We start from the raw sequence: 14,398 nt of genomic DNA, 5'->3' as shown, positions 1-14,398 counted from the left end.
TCTCTATTACCTGCATTCTCATACATTACATATTGCTGGCACTCAATACAATTTTGTAGGCTTGATATAAATTGAAATTGACTTAAATAGCAGCATCAGGCATTGAAGGACTCCTTGACAAAGAGGGAAAGGTCAGAGGCTTCTTGGCGGGAAATAGTCCGGTGGAAAAACTTCTATCTGGGAAGAATCATGCAGGATGCAGGGAAGTGAGGGGAAAAAACTCCTGTAGGGCTTGGTCATCTCAAGAAGTCCATAATGTAGCCCACATTAGTGGAGATAACAAGGGATATCCTATTTTCAGAGTTCTCTGGGGGATACCCACCTCTATACCCACCTCTAGTTCCTAGGGCTCTGAAGCAGCCCCTCAGGCAAGGAGGCTAAGGAGGAATACCTTTATATGGCCTTTAAATTGAGGTTCCCTATCTGTCCCTCAGAGAAGTCTGTCTGTGTCCCTGTTTTTGTCCCTCTCCCTCACCAGCCAGCCCCCCCACAACATTCCAGCCTGGGACAGGGAGAGGCCAGTAGACACAAAGCCCTCTGTGTATGGGGTGGTATGTGTCCCCCCACCCCTCCACCCAGACTATACAATGCCCCTTCTGCTCCCTGCACTCTGTCCCCCTCCCCACCACCTCTCAACTGCACATGCCAGGCTGCAATTGGTTACTGGCTGAGGACAGCCTCCTCATGCTGGGGCCCCAGGGGATTTTAAGCGGGTTCCAGGAACCCCCCGCTCAGTTCCTGGTTCCCCACTTTCTCAACCCCACAGACGCTCCGGGCCCCTGCCCCTGCCCCAGCTATGGCTCCTGGGGCTCCCTCATCCAGCCCCAGCCCTATCCTGGCTGTGCTGCTCTTCTCTTCTTTGGGTAAGTGGAGCCACCCTAGTCTGGGCGCCTCGGGACTCAGGTGTGGGGACTCAGCAGACCCCACTGCCTTCGCTGCACTCCCCACTGCAACCAAAGAAAGAGCAAGCGGGAGCAGGAGGTGACATTATATTCAGAGAGAAAAAAATACATGGTCGGGTGAGGTGGCTTACACCTGCAATCCCAGCACTTTGGGAGTCCAAGGGGGGAGAATTATTTGAGCACAGTAGTTCAAGACCAGCCTGGACAACATAGTGAGACTCCATCCATAAAATAAAAACTAATTAGATATAAAGTTTTATATAGAGTTATATATGAAAAACAAGAAAAAATATGCATTTAGAGGGAGGCAATAGAGGTATTCTCTGAAAAGAAAGGGTAAAAGAGATTGTAGCAAGGGTAAAAGAAAGTGGGCGTGGCTGGACCCAGGTTGGAAACCAGTAGCATGCCCCCAGAGCCATGCTAAGAGCCCAGTGGGAAGCAGTGTTAGATCTTGTAAAGGAACAGACTCGAACACCTGGGTTTGGTTCCCATTCATCTTCTGGTAGTGCAGGAAGTGCCTAACCTTAGTTTTCCAGAAGGAAGAAGAGAGTGTGACCTAAATAGGGAGCCCAGGTTTGTGGTCTCAGCTCCTCAGGTGTTTTGTCTCTTGTGGCTCCTCACCTGTTGTGTGGGTGAAGGGAGGGAGGTTCTATGAGATTCTGTGATCTTGTCCCTCTAAAGCTGTCTTCCTTCATAAGTGAACAAGCCCTTTCCTTGCCCCCTGGCAGATGTTGGGTGAGCAAGAGGTCAAAGCAGTATTATTGGAATGGCTCCTTTCCTTCTCTGAACTGCCCTGAATCCTAGTGCAACAAGTGAGCCTTAGGCAAGTGGTGGGAGGGAGGAGGGCAGCAAGGGAAAGGGGGCTGGCCAGAATGCCCAGGGTTCTCTACTGTCAGCTGCTTGAGCCCTAGACTCTTCTGGGTTATACTGGGCTACATGGAGGTACCCTAAGAAAATATTAAACATAGAGAGTTGGAGATGGGCACAGTGAGAGAAGTAGAGGTAAGGAATCTTGCTGTGTAAGGGAGAGGGAGAGTTCTATCTCAACACTTGTTCCACTCACAGAACCATTTAGCAGAGCCGAGAAGGGCAATGGTTGATATTTTAACAGGAGGAGTAGAAGTTAGAGCCAATTAATAACCTCTCTTGTTACATAAGGGGGATTCCCAAGAAGGTTCTCAGGTGGAAGTTCCAGGAGGTAAGTAAATAGTATTGCATGCTGAGGTGAGAGATTCAGGACAATGGGGGTGGGAGTAGGGGTGGCATGAGCCCCCCAACCTTCGTCCAACAATGGGACTTTGTTTGATTTCCACCTCCCCCTCCTGTAGAACAAAAAGGTCTACAGTTGCCCATCCCTGGGGCCAGCCCACACACATAGTCTCCCTGGAATGAACTTCCTTGTGTGGGTAAGTCTTGGGGGTGGCACTGGGCCAGAATGGCCAAGAGGGTGAGGACGGTTGAACTATAGAGGGCTCACATGTAGAGTCATCTGAGCTCTAGGCTTGGGGTCTGCTCTGCACCTAGCTAAGAGGGGTATGAGGTCCTTCCCTTCCTGACTCCCCAGCCAAGAGCAAGCTGTGTGGCAACCAGGGATTTAGCAAGGAGGACAGTTGTGCCAGGGAAGAAGACTTACATTCTCTAGTTATCTTCATTTTTTTTCTGCAAGAAATTTGAGTTTGCTGCATTGTGAAATACAATGCAGCTGTTAAAATAAGATTGATATCTATGAATCTACAGGGAAAGCTCCTCCAGATACATATATTCTTATGCAAAAAAGAAAACACTAGAATACAATGCAATATGTATGTAAAAAAAACGATGTGTTGTAAGTACATGTATATCTTGAGTTTATTGAGTTTGTACGGAGTTTGACTCATATTAAATGAATAACTGGTTACATCTTGGAAGAGACTAGAGGAAAGGAATTTGTTGGGCTGAGTGTCCAAGGAGACCTTTGTTTTATTTCTATTGCTTGAACAGTTTATAAGAAGAACACAATATGTATTACCTGTATAATTTATAATAAATTTTAAAAATTTGAAACACTACATCTAAAGGATAGCTTAAGAGTTAGATGCTGATCCAAAGGGAACGTAAGACTTAAAAGACGGAACCCGGGCCCAGCACTTTGGGAGGCCGAGGTGGGTGGATCACAAGGTCAAGAGATCGAGACTATCCTGGTCAACATGGTGAAACCCCATCTCTACTAAAAATACAAAACATTAGCTGGGCATGGTGGCGCGTGACTGTAGTCCCAGCTACTCAGGAGGCTGAGGCAGGAGAATTGCCTGAACCCAGGAGGCGGAGGTTGCGGTGAGCCGAGATCGCGCCATTGCACTCCAGCCTGGGTAACAAGAGCGAAACTCCGCCCCAAAAAAAAAAAAAAAAAAAAGACGGAACCCAATCTCTGGAAGTCCGCAGGAGAATTCTGTTAGTGCTGATTTCATCTCCTGTACAGACATGCTGATGAGCTTGACAGACAGCATTTATGCTCATCTGTTCAGTTAGTCCCAAGAGACTTGGGGCTCAGAATTTGTTGTTTCTTTTCCAAATTGGCCTCTGACCTGTGACTCAGCCTTTGATTTCCTACTGATCTCGCTTCCTCACCGGGCCCATATGTGCATCTGATTCCCCGATTTGTGTTTGCAGTGCTGTCCCCGTCCGAGGCCATCGTGGTTTACACCGACAGGGAGGTCCATGGTGCTGTGGGCTCCCGGGTGACCCTGCACTGCTCCTTTTGGTCCAGTGAGTGGGTCTCAGATGACATCTCCTTCACTTGGCGCTACCAGCCCGAAGGGGGCAGAGATGCTATTTCGGTGAGTGCCTGCAGGAATCTTGGGGTTGGAGAACAGAAAGTGCTTCAAAGAACAACAAAAAAGAGAACTTGGGCTAAAGAGAGGGAAATCCTTTATGAATCATAACCCCACCTTTGATAAGGCAAATAGCAATCTTTATCACCCTGACTATGTCCAGCCTACATTGTCCTCCCTTCCCCAGCACTACCTTTTCCAGCCCAAGATCCCTTACCCTGATGCTGGAGCTAAGCGTTTTCGTTTTTTTTTTCTTTCTATAACAAATTATGAAGCTAAGTTTTGACAGCCGTGTTCTCATTAGGATCCTCTCACATGCTTCCCCTCATTCCTCATAGATCTTCCACTATGCCAAGGGACAACCCTACATCGACGAAGTGGGGACCTTCAAAGAGCGCATCCAGTGGGTAGGGGACCCTCGCTGGAAGGATGGCTCCATTGTCATACACAACCTAGACTACAGCGACAATGGCACTTTCACTTGTGACGTCAAAAACCCTCCAGACATAGTGGGCAAGACCTCTCAGGTCACGCTGTATGTCTTTGAAAAAGGTGTGAGAGGGGATGGGGACAAGGATCTGGGAGGCAGTTTGGGAGGGGATCAGGGAGGACTGACAGGCTGGGGCAAGAGGCAAAAAGCCCAGCCTAAGGACCTTCAGGCTCTGGGAGGGTGGGCAGAAGGCAGTTTTGACTGGGAGTCCAGCATCCTCAATGCAGGGCACAGACGCGGACTAGGAACCACAGATACAGGGCCCTGCTCATTCTCCCACTTCTTTTCCCACCCCTCCTAGTGCCAACTAGGTACGGGGTGATTCTGGGAGCTGTGATCGGGGGTGTCCTCGGGGTGGTGCTGTTGCTGCTGCTGCTTTTCTACCTGATTCGGTACTGCTGGCTACGCCGGCAAGCGGCCCTGCAGAGGAGGCTCAGGTAAGTGGGGGAGCCTGGCTCCCCTTCCCCCTCCCTACTGTCTCCCTGTCCCCCACCTGGGCGGAGACTGCTCCAGTGGGTGTAAGGGCCAAGGTAAAGAAGAAGCTGTGTCTGCGAAGCAAGGGGTTCCGGCGAGGCCAAACACACAGCGCCCTCTCTTCCTGCAGTGCCATGGAGAAGGGGAAATTGCACAAGCCTGGAAAGGACACGTCGAAGCGCGGGCGGCAGGTTAGCTGGACTTGGGGCCTGTGCAAAATGGGAAGGAGAACCCTGGGAGCCGCCGGGCAGCAGTGAGTGGTGGGATGGGAACGGTCAAGCCCCAGTCGCGCGGTGACTGATGTGTGCGCCTCTCTCCCAGACGCCAGTGCTGTATGCCATGCTGGATCACAGCAGAAGCACCAAAGCTGCCAGTGAGAAGAAACCCAAGGGGCTGGGGGAGTCTCGCAAGGATAAGAAATAGCGGTTAGCGGGCCGGGCGGGGGGTCGGGGGTTAGGGGTGGAGTCCGCCAAAGGCCCAAAGGTGGTGGTCATCGAGATGGAGCTACGAAAGGATGAGCAGAGCTCGGAGCTCCGGCCTGCTGTTAAGTCCCCCAGCAGAACCAGCCTCAAAAACGCCCTCAAGAACATGATGGGCCTGGACTCGGACAAGTGATGGCCGCCCCCCACCCTAGGCCCTGCCACAGCAGGGGGACCTAGGCTCCTCTTAGCCCCGTCTAGGTGCTTCCCTTCCTTGCTCCCCCGCCCTGCCCTGCCCGCCCCTCCCTTTGAGATGTAAGTTTCATTCCAGAATTCATTCCCTAGGCAATTGTATTTTCCCCACCTTCACCCCTGGCTTTCTGGAAGCCCAGGAGCTAATCCTACCCCTCACCTGCCCCAAGGACTGTGTGTTTGGTGCCTGTCCGCCTGGGCACTGAGAAGAAAGGGACCTTGATACCTTCTGCCTCACGTCCAGGCCACCTGGCATTCCCAACCCCTGCATTCCCCAGCCTATCCCCCAGCTGTTTCCTCTCTCATCCCCTCCCTCCCCTCTACCAGGTGGCCCAGCTCCATACTCTGTCCCCCCCAGCTAACGCCCAAAGCACCCAGATCAGACTGTCCTTCAGGGTTTATTTAGGTTATTATTTTTTATTTTTTAATCCATTCTTTGTTTATCTGTGCCCATCCTCTGCCCTTACACTCATGACTGAGAACCAATGACGTCATGTGGCTTTTGCAATTCTTCACCCCCCTCCCCCTTAAGTCCTTAACGAAGAGCCAGCCCAAGCAGAGGGGCCCCTGATCCTCACACTTCGGTATAGAGTTGGTGCCCCCCACCACCACCACCACTTTGGAGCACTGTTCTGGGACTCCAGGTCTTGAAAGAGAGGGAGAGAGAATGGATCCTCATAGGGCAGGGAGTGGAGGAGGGGCAAATGAGCCTTAAGAAATGGTTTTTAAACAACCAAACAGAAAGCAGGAAAAACAAATGGGAAATGGGGGGGAGGGGGGAAGAGGCTGCACTCCAGCCACAGGGGATTCTTAGGATTTTTCTACATTCTGTATATTTCTTCTCAAACCTCCAAATGTCCTTAAATGTTTAATAAACACTGACATTTCCAGAAGCTACTGCCTGGTCAAAAATTTCCTAGTTCTCCTGGGAATAATTCCTGCCCCCCACCCATCCCCAGCCTTCCATACTTGGATTCTGTTGTTGAGTGTGTTTTTTGGGGTTGGGCTTATATAGTCTACTAGAAGGAACTCTGAAATAGGCTCACAAGACACATTCATACATTCAACAAATATGCAGTGAGATTATACTATGTTGTCAACTCTGTCAGTCTCTGCTTTCACATGAGTTAAGACACAGAATTCCTCTTCACCAAGATCTGAATCTTAAAACATCCCAGCCACTCACTAGCTGTGTGATCCCCAGGACAGTTGTGTGACTTTGGTAAGCTTATTTATGTACTTGTAAACAACTTAAATGATACCTGCCCTGCTTAATTCCTAGGGACTTTGTAAAAATCAAATGAGATTCTGTGTATGAAAAACTTTGTAAGCTATAAGTTGATACACAACTAAAATATTAAGGAGTTTAATATCTGTTTCTAGTCCTTGCCTAAGGGAGCACACTTTACAAATTAGCACAAATCCCATTCACCTCTCTAAACAGATACTACTTTGTTTTGTTCGTATACAGTTTTACCTCTGTTTACCTATTAATAGGTACACTATTTAATAACTCATTAGTTTGTTGGTATGTCAATTTAGGTACACCATTAATAACCTGGTATCCTGAACTGATCGTGGAAAAATATATATTTATCATTTTCACCTGGGGATTACTGATGGCAAAAAACAAACAAACAAAAAACAATGCTCACAGGTCATTTCTTCCCCTTGTTATGAGGCTAAAGATATGATTAACACCAGCTTTACCAAAACCCAGAGTGCTTCCATTTGTTTGAGGGGTGTCTTCCACATCTTTAAAAAAAAATTAATCTGACTTCGTTTAAATATAAAAGCTAATGGATTATATATAGCTTTCCGTCTGGGTGAAGGTGGGAGAGGAAACTTAGTCACAACTCAGTAATAAAGTTGGGAATATCGTAAGATCAAGATTCCTTATTGGTTGGGCGCAGTGGCTTATGTCTATAATCCCAGCATTTTGGGAGGCTGAGGCAGGTGGATCAGCTGAGGACAGGAGTTCAAGACCAGCCTGGCCAACATAATGAAACCCCGTCTCTACTAAAAATACAAAAATTAGTCAGGCATGATGGTGGTTGTCTGTAATCCCAGCTACTCAGGAGGCTGATGCAGGAGAATCATGCTATTGAGATCGCGCTATTGCATTCCAGACTGGGCAACAAGAGCAAGACTCCGTCTCAAAAAAAATATAAAAAATATTCCTTATTAGTTAAGATGCTAAACTGTCCATTATTGATTAGATAGTTGCAGCTGGGTTCTCTGCTTAAACTTCCCAGGCTATCTCTGCTTAAACTTCCCAGGCTGTTAAGAGAGTAACATGAGATAGGGTGTGTGGCTCCCACCTGTAATACCAGCACTTTGGGAGGCCAAGGTGGGCAGATAGTGGAGTTCAAGACCAGCCTGATCAACACAGCTAAACACCGCCTCTACTGAAAATACAAAAATTAGCTGGGCATGGTGGTACTCACCTGTAATCTCGGCTACTCACGAGGCTGGTGCACAAGAATTGCCTGAATCTGGGAGGCAGAGGTTGCAGTGAACCAAGATCATGCCATTGCACTCCAGCCTGGGTAACACAGGGAGACCGTCTCATTTTAAAATAAGAGAGAGAGAGTCAAATGAAACATTACGCTACTTATGAGATAGAGCATAGCTCAAAGCTTCTCATTTATTTACACTTTTGTTCTAAAATTTATCAGCCACCTGCGTTTTGCTAGCTCAGTTTACCCAATTATTTTAATATTTCTTATTCCATCAGGAATCCTGGTATCTTGGGACAACATTTTGCAAGCTTTGCATTAAGCATTTTCACAAGCATTGCCACACTTAACGTGGGTTTTTCTAGAACTGTGCCCATTTTCCACAATCCCCAACAAAGTAAGCCACAAACCCCTTTCTTTCCTCTGCAGTAAATCATTAATTAAAATCCAGAATAATGATTCAGGTAAAGAGAAATGACATTGTTATATGGGAAACTTTGAATCCTATCTAATTATTACTTTGAAATAAATTGTTCATAATCCTCAGTGCATTGTTAATAATAGCAATAATTTTGACCAGGCATGTGAGCACTTTGAGAATAATTTAAAGCCTTTTTCAGTGTTGACCATGAAAAAAAGAAACCACCAAGATTATAACCCAATTTATGAATACACATACAAAACATCTAAATAAAATATTTGCAAAAGAGAATTCCACAGTGAGTTAATAAAATAATAAATTATGACCATGAAGAATTTATTCTGGGAATGAAAGAATAGTTCAGTATCAGGAAACCTATTAACAGAATGTATTATATTAACAGGGGAAAAAACCATAATTCTATCAAGAGGAGATGTGAAAAAAAAGCACTGTTTCTTAGTAGCTATTCTACAAAACATTCTAAGAATCCTTAGATACAGACACTAGGTTTTTGTGAAAAAAGAAAAATACATTCTAGGTAAAATAAAAATAGAAATAACCATAACGAAGACTATTTTTCAAAAATCATTTAAAAAGCATATTAGGCCAGGCGTGGTGTCTCAAGCCTGTAATCCCAGCACTTTGGGAGGGGGAGGCGGGTGGATCACGAGGTCAAGAGATTGAGACCAACCTGGTCAACATGGTGAAACCCTGTCTCTACTAAAAATACAAAAATTAGCTGGGCATGGTGGCTTGCACCTATAGTCCCAGCTACTCGGGAGGCTGAGGCAAGAGAATTGCTTGAACTCAGGAGTCGGATGTTGCAGTAAGCCGAGATTGTGCCACTGCACTTCAGCCTGGCACCTGGTGACAGAGTGAGATTCTGTCTCAAAAAAAAAAAAAAAAATGCATATCAATTATGAAGTATTGCAGCCATTGTTATTAAATTAGAAAACAAGACAGTACATATATTATCACTAATAATATTCAATATTGTTTTTGAAGAATTTAGCTAGTATAATAAACCAAGAACAAGGAACAACCTGTATACGTAGATGAGAAACTTACCTTTATTTGCATCTAATATAATTGCGTTTCTAGGAAATCTATAAGATGAAACTAGACAAGTATTGAACTAAGAAGTCAATCTGGTAGTGTGATTATAAAGTCAATTTATTTCAGTCTATAACTAGAAATCTAGCTAGAAATGGAAATAAGAGGGAAGCCCACTGACGACAGTAAAAAGAACAAAAACAAAAATTAACAAGAAAGGTACATAACCTATATTAAAAAAAAGATTTATTAAATAACAATATGTGAAAATTGTCAGAATCCAAATAAAGACACTCGTGTTAAAAAAGGAAAGACAAGACCAGGTGCAGTGGCTCACTCCTCCAATCCCAGCACTTTGGGAGCTGAAGTGGGTGGATCACTTGAGGTCAGGACTTCAAGACCAGCCTGGCCAACATGGTGAAACCCTATCTCTACTAAAAATACAAAAAATTAGCCAGGCATGGTGGCACTTGCCTATCATCCCAGCTATTCGAGAGGCTGAGGCAGGAGAATCAGATCCTGGAAGACAGAGTCTTCAGTCAGCCGAGATCAAGCCACTGCAGTCCAACCTGGGCGACAGAGCAAGGCTCCGTCTTAAAAAAACAACAACAACAACAAAAAACCTGACAAACAGAGCCAGGGAGGGCTATGAAGAAACAGGTTCTCATGCATAAATACCTGATAACAAAAGCTATCGCAAAAGAATGCAAAACGGAGACTCAAAGGAAGGAGGGGTGAGGAATCAAAAACTACAAATTGGGGTTCAGTATATACTGCTCAGGTGATGGGTGCACCAAAATCTCACAAATCACCACTAAATAGCTTACTCATGTAACCAAATACCACCTGTTCCCCAAGAACCTATGGAAATCATTTTTTTTTTTTTTTTTGAGACAGAATTTTGCTCTTATTGCTCAGGCTGGAGTGTAATGGTGCAATCTCAACTCATGGCAACCTCTGCCTCCCAGGTTCAAACTATTCTCCTGCCTCAGCCTCCTGAGTATCTGAAATTACAGGGGCCCCCCATGCCTAGCTAATTTTTGTATTTTTGGAGACGGGGTTTCGCCATGTTGGCCAGGCTAGTCTTGAACTCTTGGTCTCAGGTGATACAGCCACCTCAGTCTCCCAAAGTGCTAGGACTACAGGTGTGAGCCACCACACCCGACTGGAAATTAAAAAAATTTTTTTTAATTCTATGAGAAATAAACATTAGTTCAAAATTTTTGAAATATTTTCTTCCCCTTCATTAAATTATTAAATAAAATAACTCTATTTAGATTAGGCTGTAATCAAATGAATTTTTGATCTCCTTGCAAATGAACTTTGCCCACTGTTTTGCAGCCATATTTTTTCTTTATCTTTGCATGTTCTCACTTACAAGTGAGAGTCAAGCACCGGGTACAAATGGACGTAACAACGGGAACAATAGACACTGGGCCTATCTGAGGGGAAAGAGAGTGGAGGGAAGGGCTGAAAAACTACTTACTGGGTACTGTGCTCACTACCTGGTGATGGCATCATTTGTACCCCAAACCTCAGCATCACACAGTATACCAAAGTAGCAAACCTGTCCATGTACCCCCGAATCTAAAATAAAAGTTGAAATTAAACAAACAAACAAAAAGAAAGCAAAAACTGCAAACTTGCACAAAGGCCGTCAGAACCTTACACAAAAAATACATCTACAAGGACATCTACCCAGCAACTGTCTGTGAAACCTCTAACTGGCATTGCCTTTATTGATTCTTGTAGCAAAGGATAATTATTAATATCTCAAAACAATTATGTAAGCCTCCTCATTTTGCCTTTAAAAATCTTGGTCAGTCAGTCACATTGGCTCACACCTGTAATCCCAGCACTTTGGGAGGCCAAGGCTTGTGTCTAGGAGTTCGAGACCAGCCTGCGCAACATGGTGAAACTACCATCTCTACAAAAATTAGCCAGGTTTGGGTGAGCACCTGTAGTCTCAGCTACTCGGGAGGCTCACTTGAGCCCAGGAGGTGGAGGCTGCAGTGAGCTGAAATCACACCACGGCACTTCAACCTGGGTGACAAAGCAAGACCCAGTCTAAAAATAAATAAATAAATAAATAAAGGCATTTCGATTTAATGGTAAATAAATGGATTATTTAATAAATATATTGGCATTGGCACAATAGACTTACATGTCTCGAAGAAAACAAAATACATTTTTCTCTCACATCCTATACAAAAATAAAATAAAATTGTAAAAAAGACAAATATTAGAAGGAAATAAAAATATTTGTTTAATCTCCAAATGAGGAAGACCTTTAAGCAAGACAGGAAATCCAGAAATCATAAAAGAAAGTAATAAAAAGTTCAACCTCTTTTTTTTTTGAGATGGAGTGTCACTCTGTCACCCAGGCTGGAGGGCAGTGGCATGATCTTGGCTCACTGCAACCTCTGCCTCCCAGGTTCAAGTGATTCTCCTGCCTCAGCCTCCCAAGTTGCTGGGATTACAGGCGTCCACCATCATGCCTGGCTAATTTTTATATTTTTAGTACAGATGGGGTTTTGTCATGTTGGCCAGGCTGGTCTCAAACTCCTGACCTCAAGTGATCCTCCTACCTCGGCCTCCCAAAGTGCTGGGATTACAGACATGAACTACAGTGCCCAACCTAGTTTAACCTCTTTAATGGCAAAATACATTATAAACAAAGACAAAAGACAACTGGTGATGATGGATAAAATACAAGACATATGAGCCGGGCGCGGTGGCTCAAGCCTGTAATCCCAGCACTTTGGGAGGCCGAGGTAGGTGGATCACAAGGTCAAGAGATCGAGACCATCCTGGTCAACATGGTGAAACCCCGTCTCTACTAAAACTACAAAAAATTAGCTGGGCATGGTGGCACGTGCCTGTAATCCCAGCTACTCAGGAGGCTGAGGCAGGAGAATTGCCTGAACCCAGGAGGCGGAGGTTGCGGTGAGCCGAAATCGTGCCATTGCACTCCAGCCTGGGTAACAAGAGCGAAACTCCGTCTCAAAAAAAAAAAAAAAAAATACAAGACATATGAAATGTTCTTTCTACACATTTCTTTTTCATTTTAGGCGGAGTCTCACTCTGTAGCCAAGATGGAGTGCAATGGCGCCATCTCAGCTCACTGCAACCTCTGCCTCCCAGGTTCAAGTGATTCTCCTACCTCAGCCTCCCGAGGAGCTGGGACTACACGCATACACCACCATGCCCAGCTAATTTTGTGTGTATTTTTAGTAGCGACAGGGTTTCACATGTTGGCCAGAATGATCTCGATCTCTTGACCTCGTGATCTGCCCACCTCAGCCTCCCAAAGTGCTGGGATTACAGGCGTGAGCCACCTCGCCCAGCCTCTACACATTTCTTAATATCTCCTAAATTCCTACCTCCAGATACTGCCCCATTTCTCTGCTTCCCTGTATAGCAAAACTCCTTGAACAAGTCTAGGATTACTATCTTTAATACCTCCCATTCTTTCTTCAACCCTCATCAATCACACCACTATCCCCATCACTCCACTAAAACTGCTTGTTTCAAAGGGTGTTAATGATGCTTATTTTGCAGATTCAATCGTCACTTTTATCTACCTCAACTTCTCAGCAGTATTCAACATTACCAGCCACTTCCTCTTTCTGTGAACACTTTATCTCTTGACTTCCCAGAAACATACTAACCTGATTTTCTCCTATCTGTTTGAGAAATGTATAACTTTTTTTTTTTTTTGAGACAGAAGCTCACTCTGTCACCCAGGCTGGAGTGCCATGGCATGATCTCAGCTCACTGCAACCTCCCCCTACAGGGTTCAAGTGATTCTCCTGCCTCAGCCTCCCGAGTAGCTGGGACTACAGGCATGCACCATCATACCTGATTAATTTTTGTATTTTTAGTAGAGATTGGGTTTTATCATGTTGGCAAAGCTGGTCTCAAGCTCCTGTGTTTGAGTGATCTGCTTGCCTTGGCCTCCCAAAGTGCTGGAATTACAGGCATGAACCACTGCGCCTGGCTGATAAATTAACTTTAAATCAGAGATTGCAACAACTTGGAAAACATCTTTTGTTTGTCCTATACAGTATGTTTGTTTATTCAAATAATGCTACAATTGGTTGTCACTGGGCAACCATCACCTTGAGATGAATATTGTTTTCCCTTTTAGATGGGATCTAATCCTCATTTCTCTCATTTCCTTACCTGCCTGACCACTATGAACATATGAGTTTGCTACCCTGCCTTAAAACATCTAAGAAATTGTTGGACAAATATTCATGTGTGGAAGTAAGGTTGGAGAAGGAAAGACATGGTCAGACTACACACACAGAGCTTTTCACAGTTCTTCAAATAGGCCACCAGTGGTTGTATCCATCTCTGACTACGTAATTCAGTCACAGTGCCATCAATTATTCTATCATGTAGACTATATTGCAAAGTGCACTTCCAGTAACTTGTCTAATAATACAAAAAGAAGAGAGGAGGCCGGGCGCAGTGGCTCACGCCTGTAATCCAAGCACTTTGGAGGCCAAGGCAGGCAGATCACCTGAGGTCGGGAGTTCAAGACCAGCCTGACCAACATGGTGAAACCCCGTCTTTGAAAAAAAAAGAGAGAGAGAGGAGAGATGAATAAATGACTAACATAAACACATATCTATAGTAAGCAAATAGAAAGTAAGCCAATTTCCTACAGTCTAGTCCTCGTTTCCTTAATTGGGCCAAAAGCCATATTCCACTTCTTTCACTAGGCATTCTGTATTTCCCCACTCTCAGTCAGAACCTCAGATGTTCTTCACCTGTACAGGGACTCAAACGTCCATTTCTCACTCCAGGCCTGAGTTCTCAACTGTCTTGCCTTTTGTTGCTGTTGTTGTTGCTACGATATTTGTCCATTAACCTTACTATTAAGCTGGGAAGTACTAAGTGGCACTCCCAGAGAATCCCCTGGGTTCTGGAAATAGCTTTTCCTGTCGCCACTGTGCAGCCAACTCAATTTCCCCTATGTAATCAGGATCAGTCACACTGGCCAGTGGAATACAGTAGCCCTCCCTTATCTGTGGCGGAAGCATTCCAAGATCTTCCTGGATGCCTGAAACCAGGAATGGTACTGAACCCCATATATACTGTGTTTTCTCC

The 14,398-nt window shown here is 45.0% G+C and overlaps 1 protein-coding gene across 1 annotated transcript; it reads left to right on the top strand.

The window, feature by feature from the left end:
* Positions 1-708: 708 nt before the first annotated feature.
* On the top strand, positions 709-6,240 carry MPZ (myelin protein zero). The gene is given in 6 exon segments (XM_032260925.1): positions 709-863; positions 3,552-3,718; positions 4,051-4,264; positions 4,504-4,639; positions 4,807-4,867; positions 4,998-6,240. Coding segments are annotated over 6 exon segments (939 nt in total). The 5' UTR covers positions 709-796; the 3' UTR covers positions 5,292-6,240.
* Positions 6,241-14,398: the final 8,158 nt, after the last annotated feature.

Source organism: Sapajus apella, unplaced genomic scaffold (assembly GCF_009761245.1).
Source record: "Sapajus apella isolate SASKATOON/1434 unplaced genomic scaffold, GSC_monkey_1.0 scaffold119, whole genome shotgun sequence".
NCBI classification, from domain to species: Eukaryota; Metazoa; Chordata; class Mammalia; order Primates; family Cebidae; genus Sapajus; species Sapajus apella.
The sequence above is the reverse complement of the archived record's forward strand: the minus strand, read 5'-3'. Positions and strand labels throughout refer to the sequence as shown.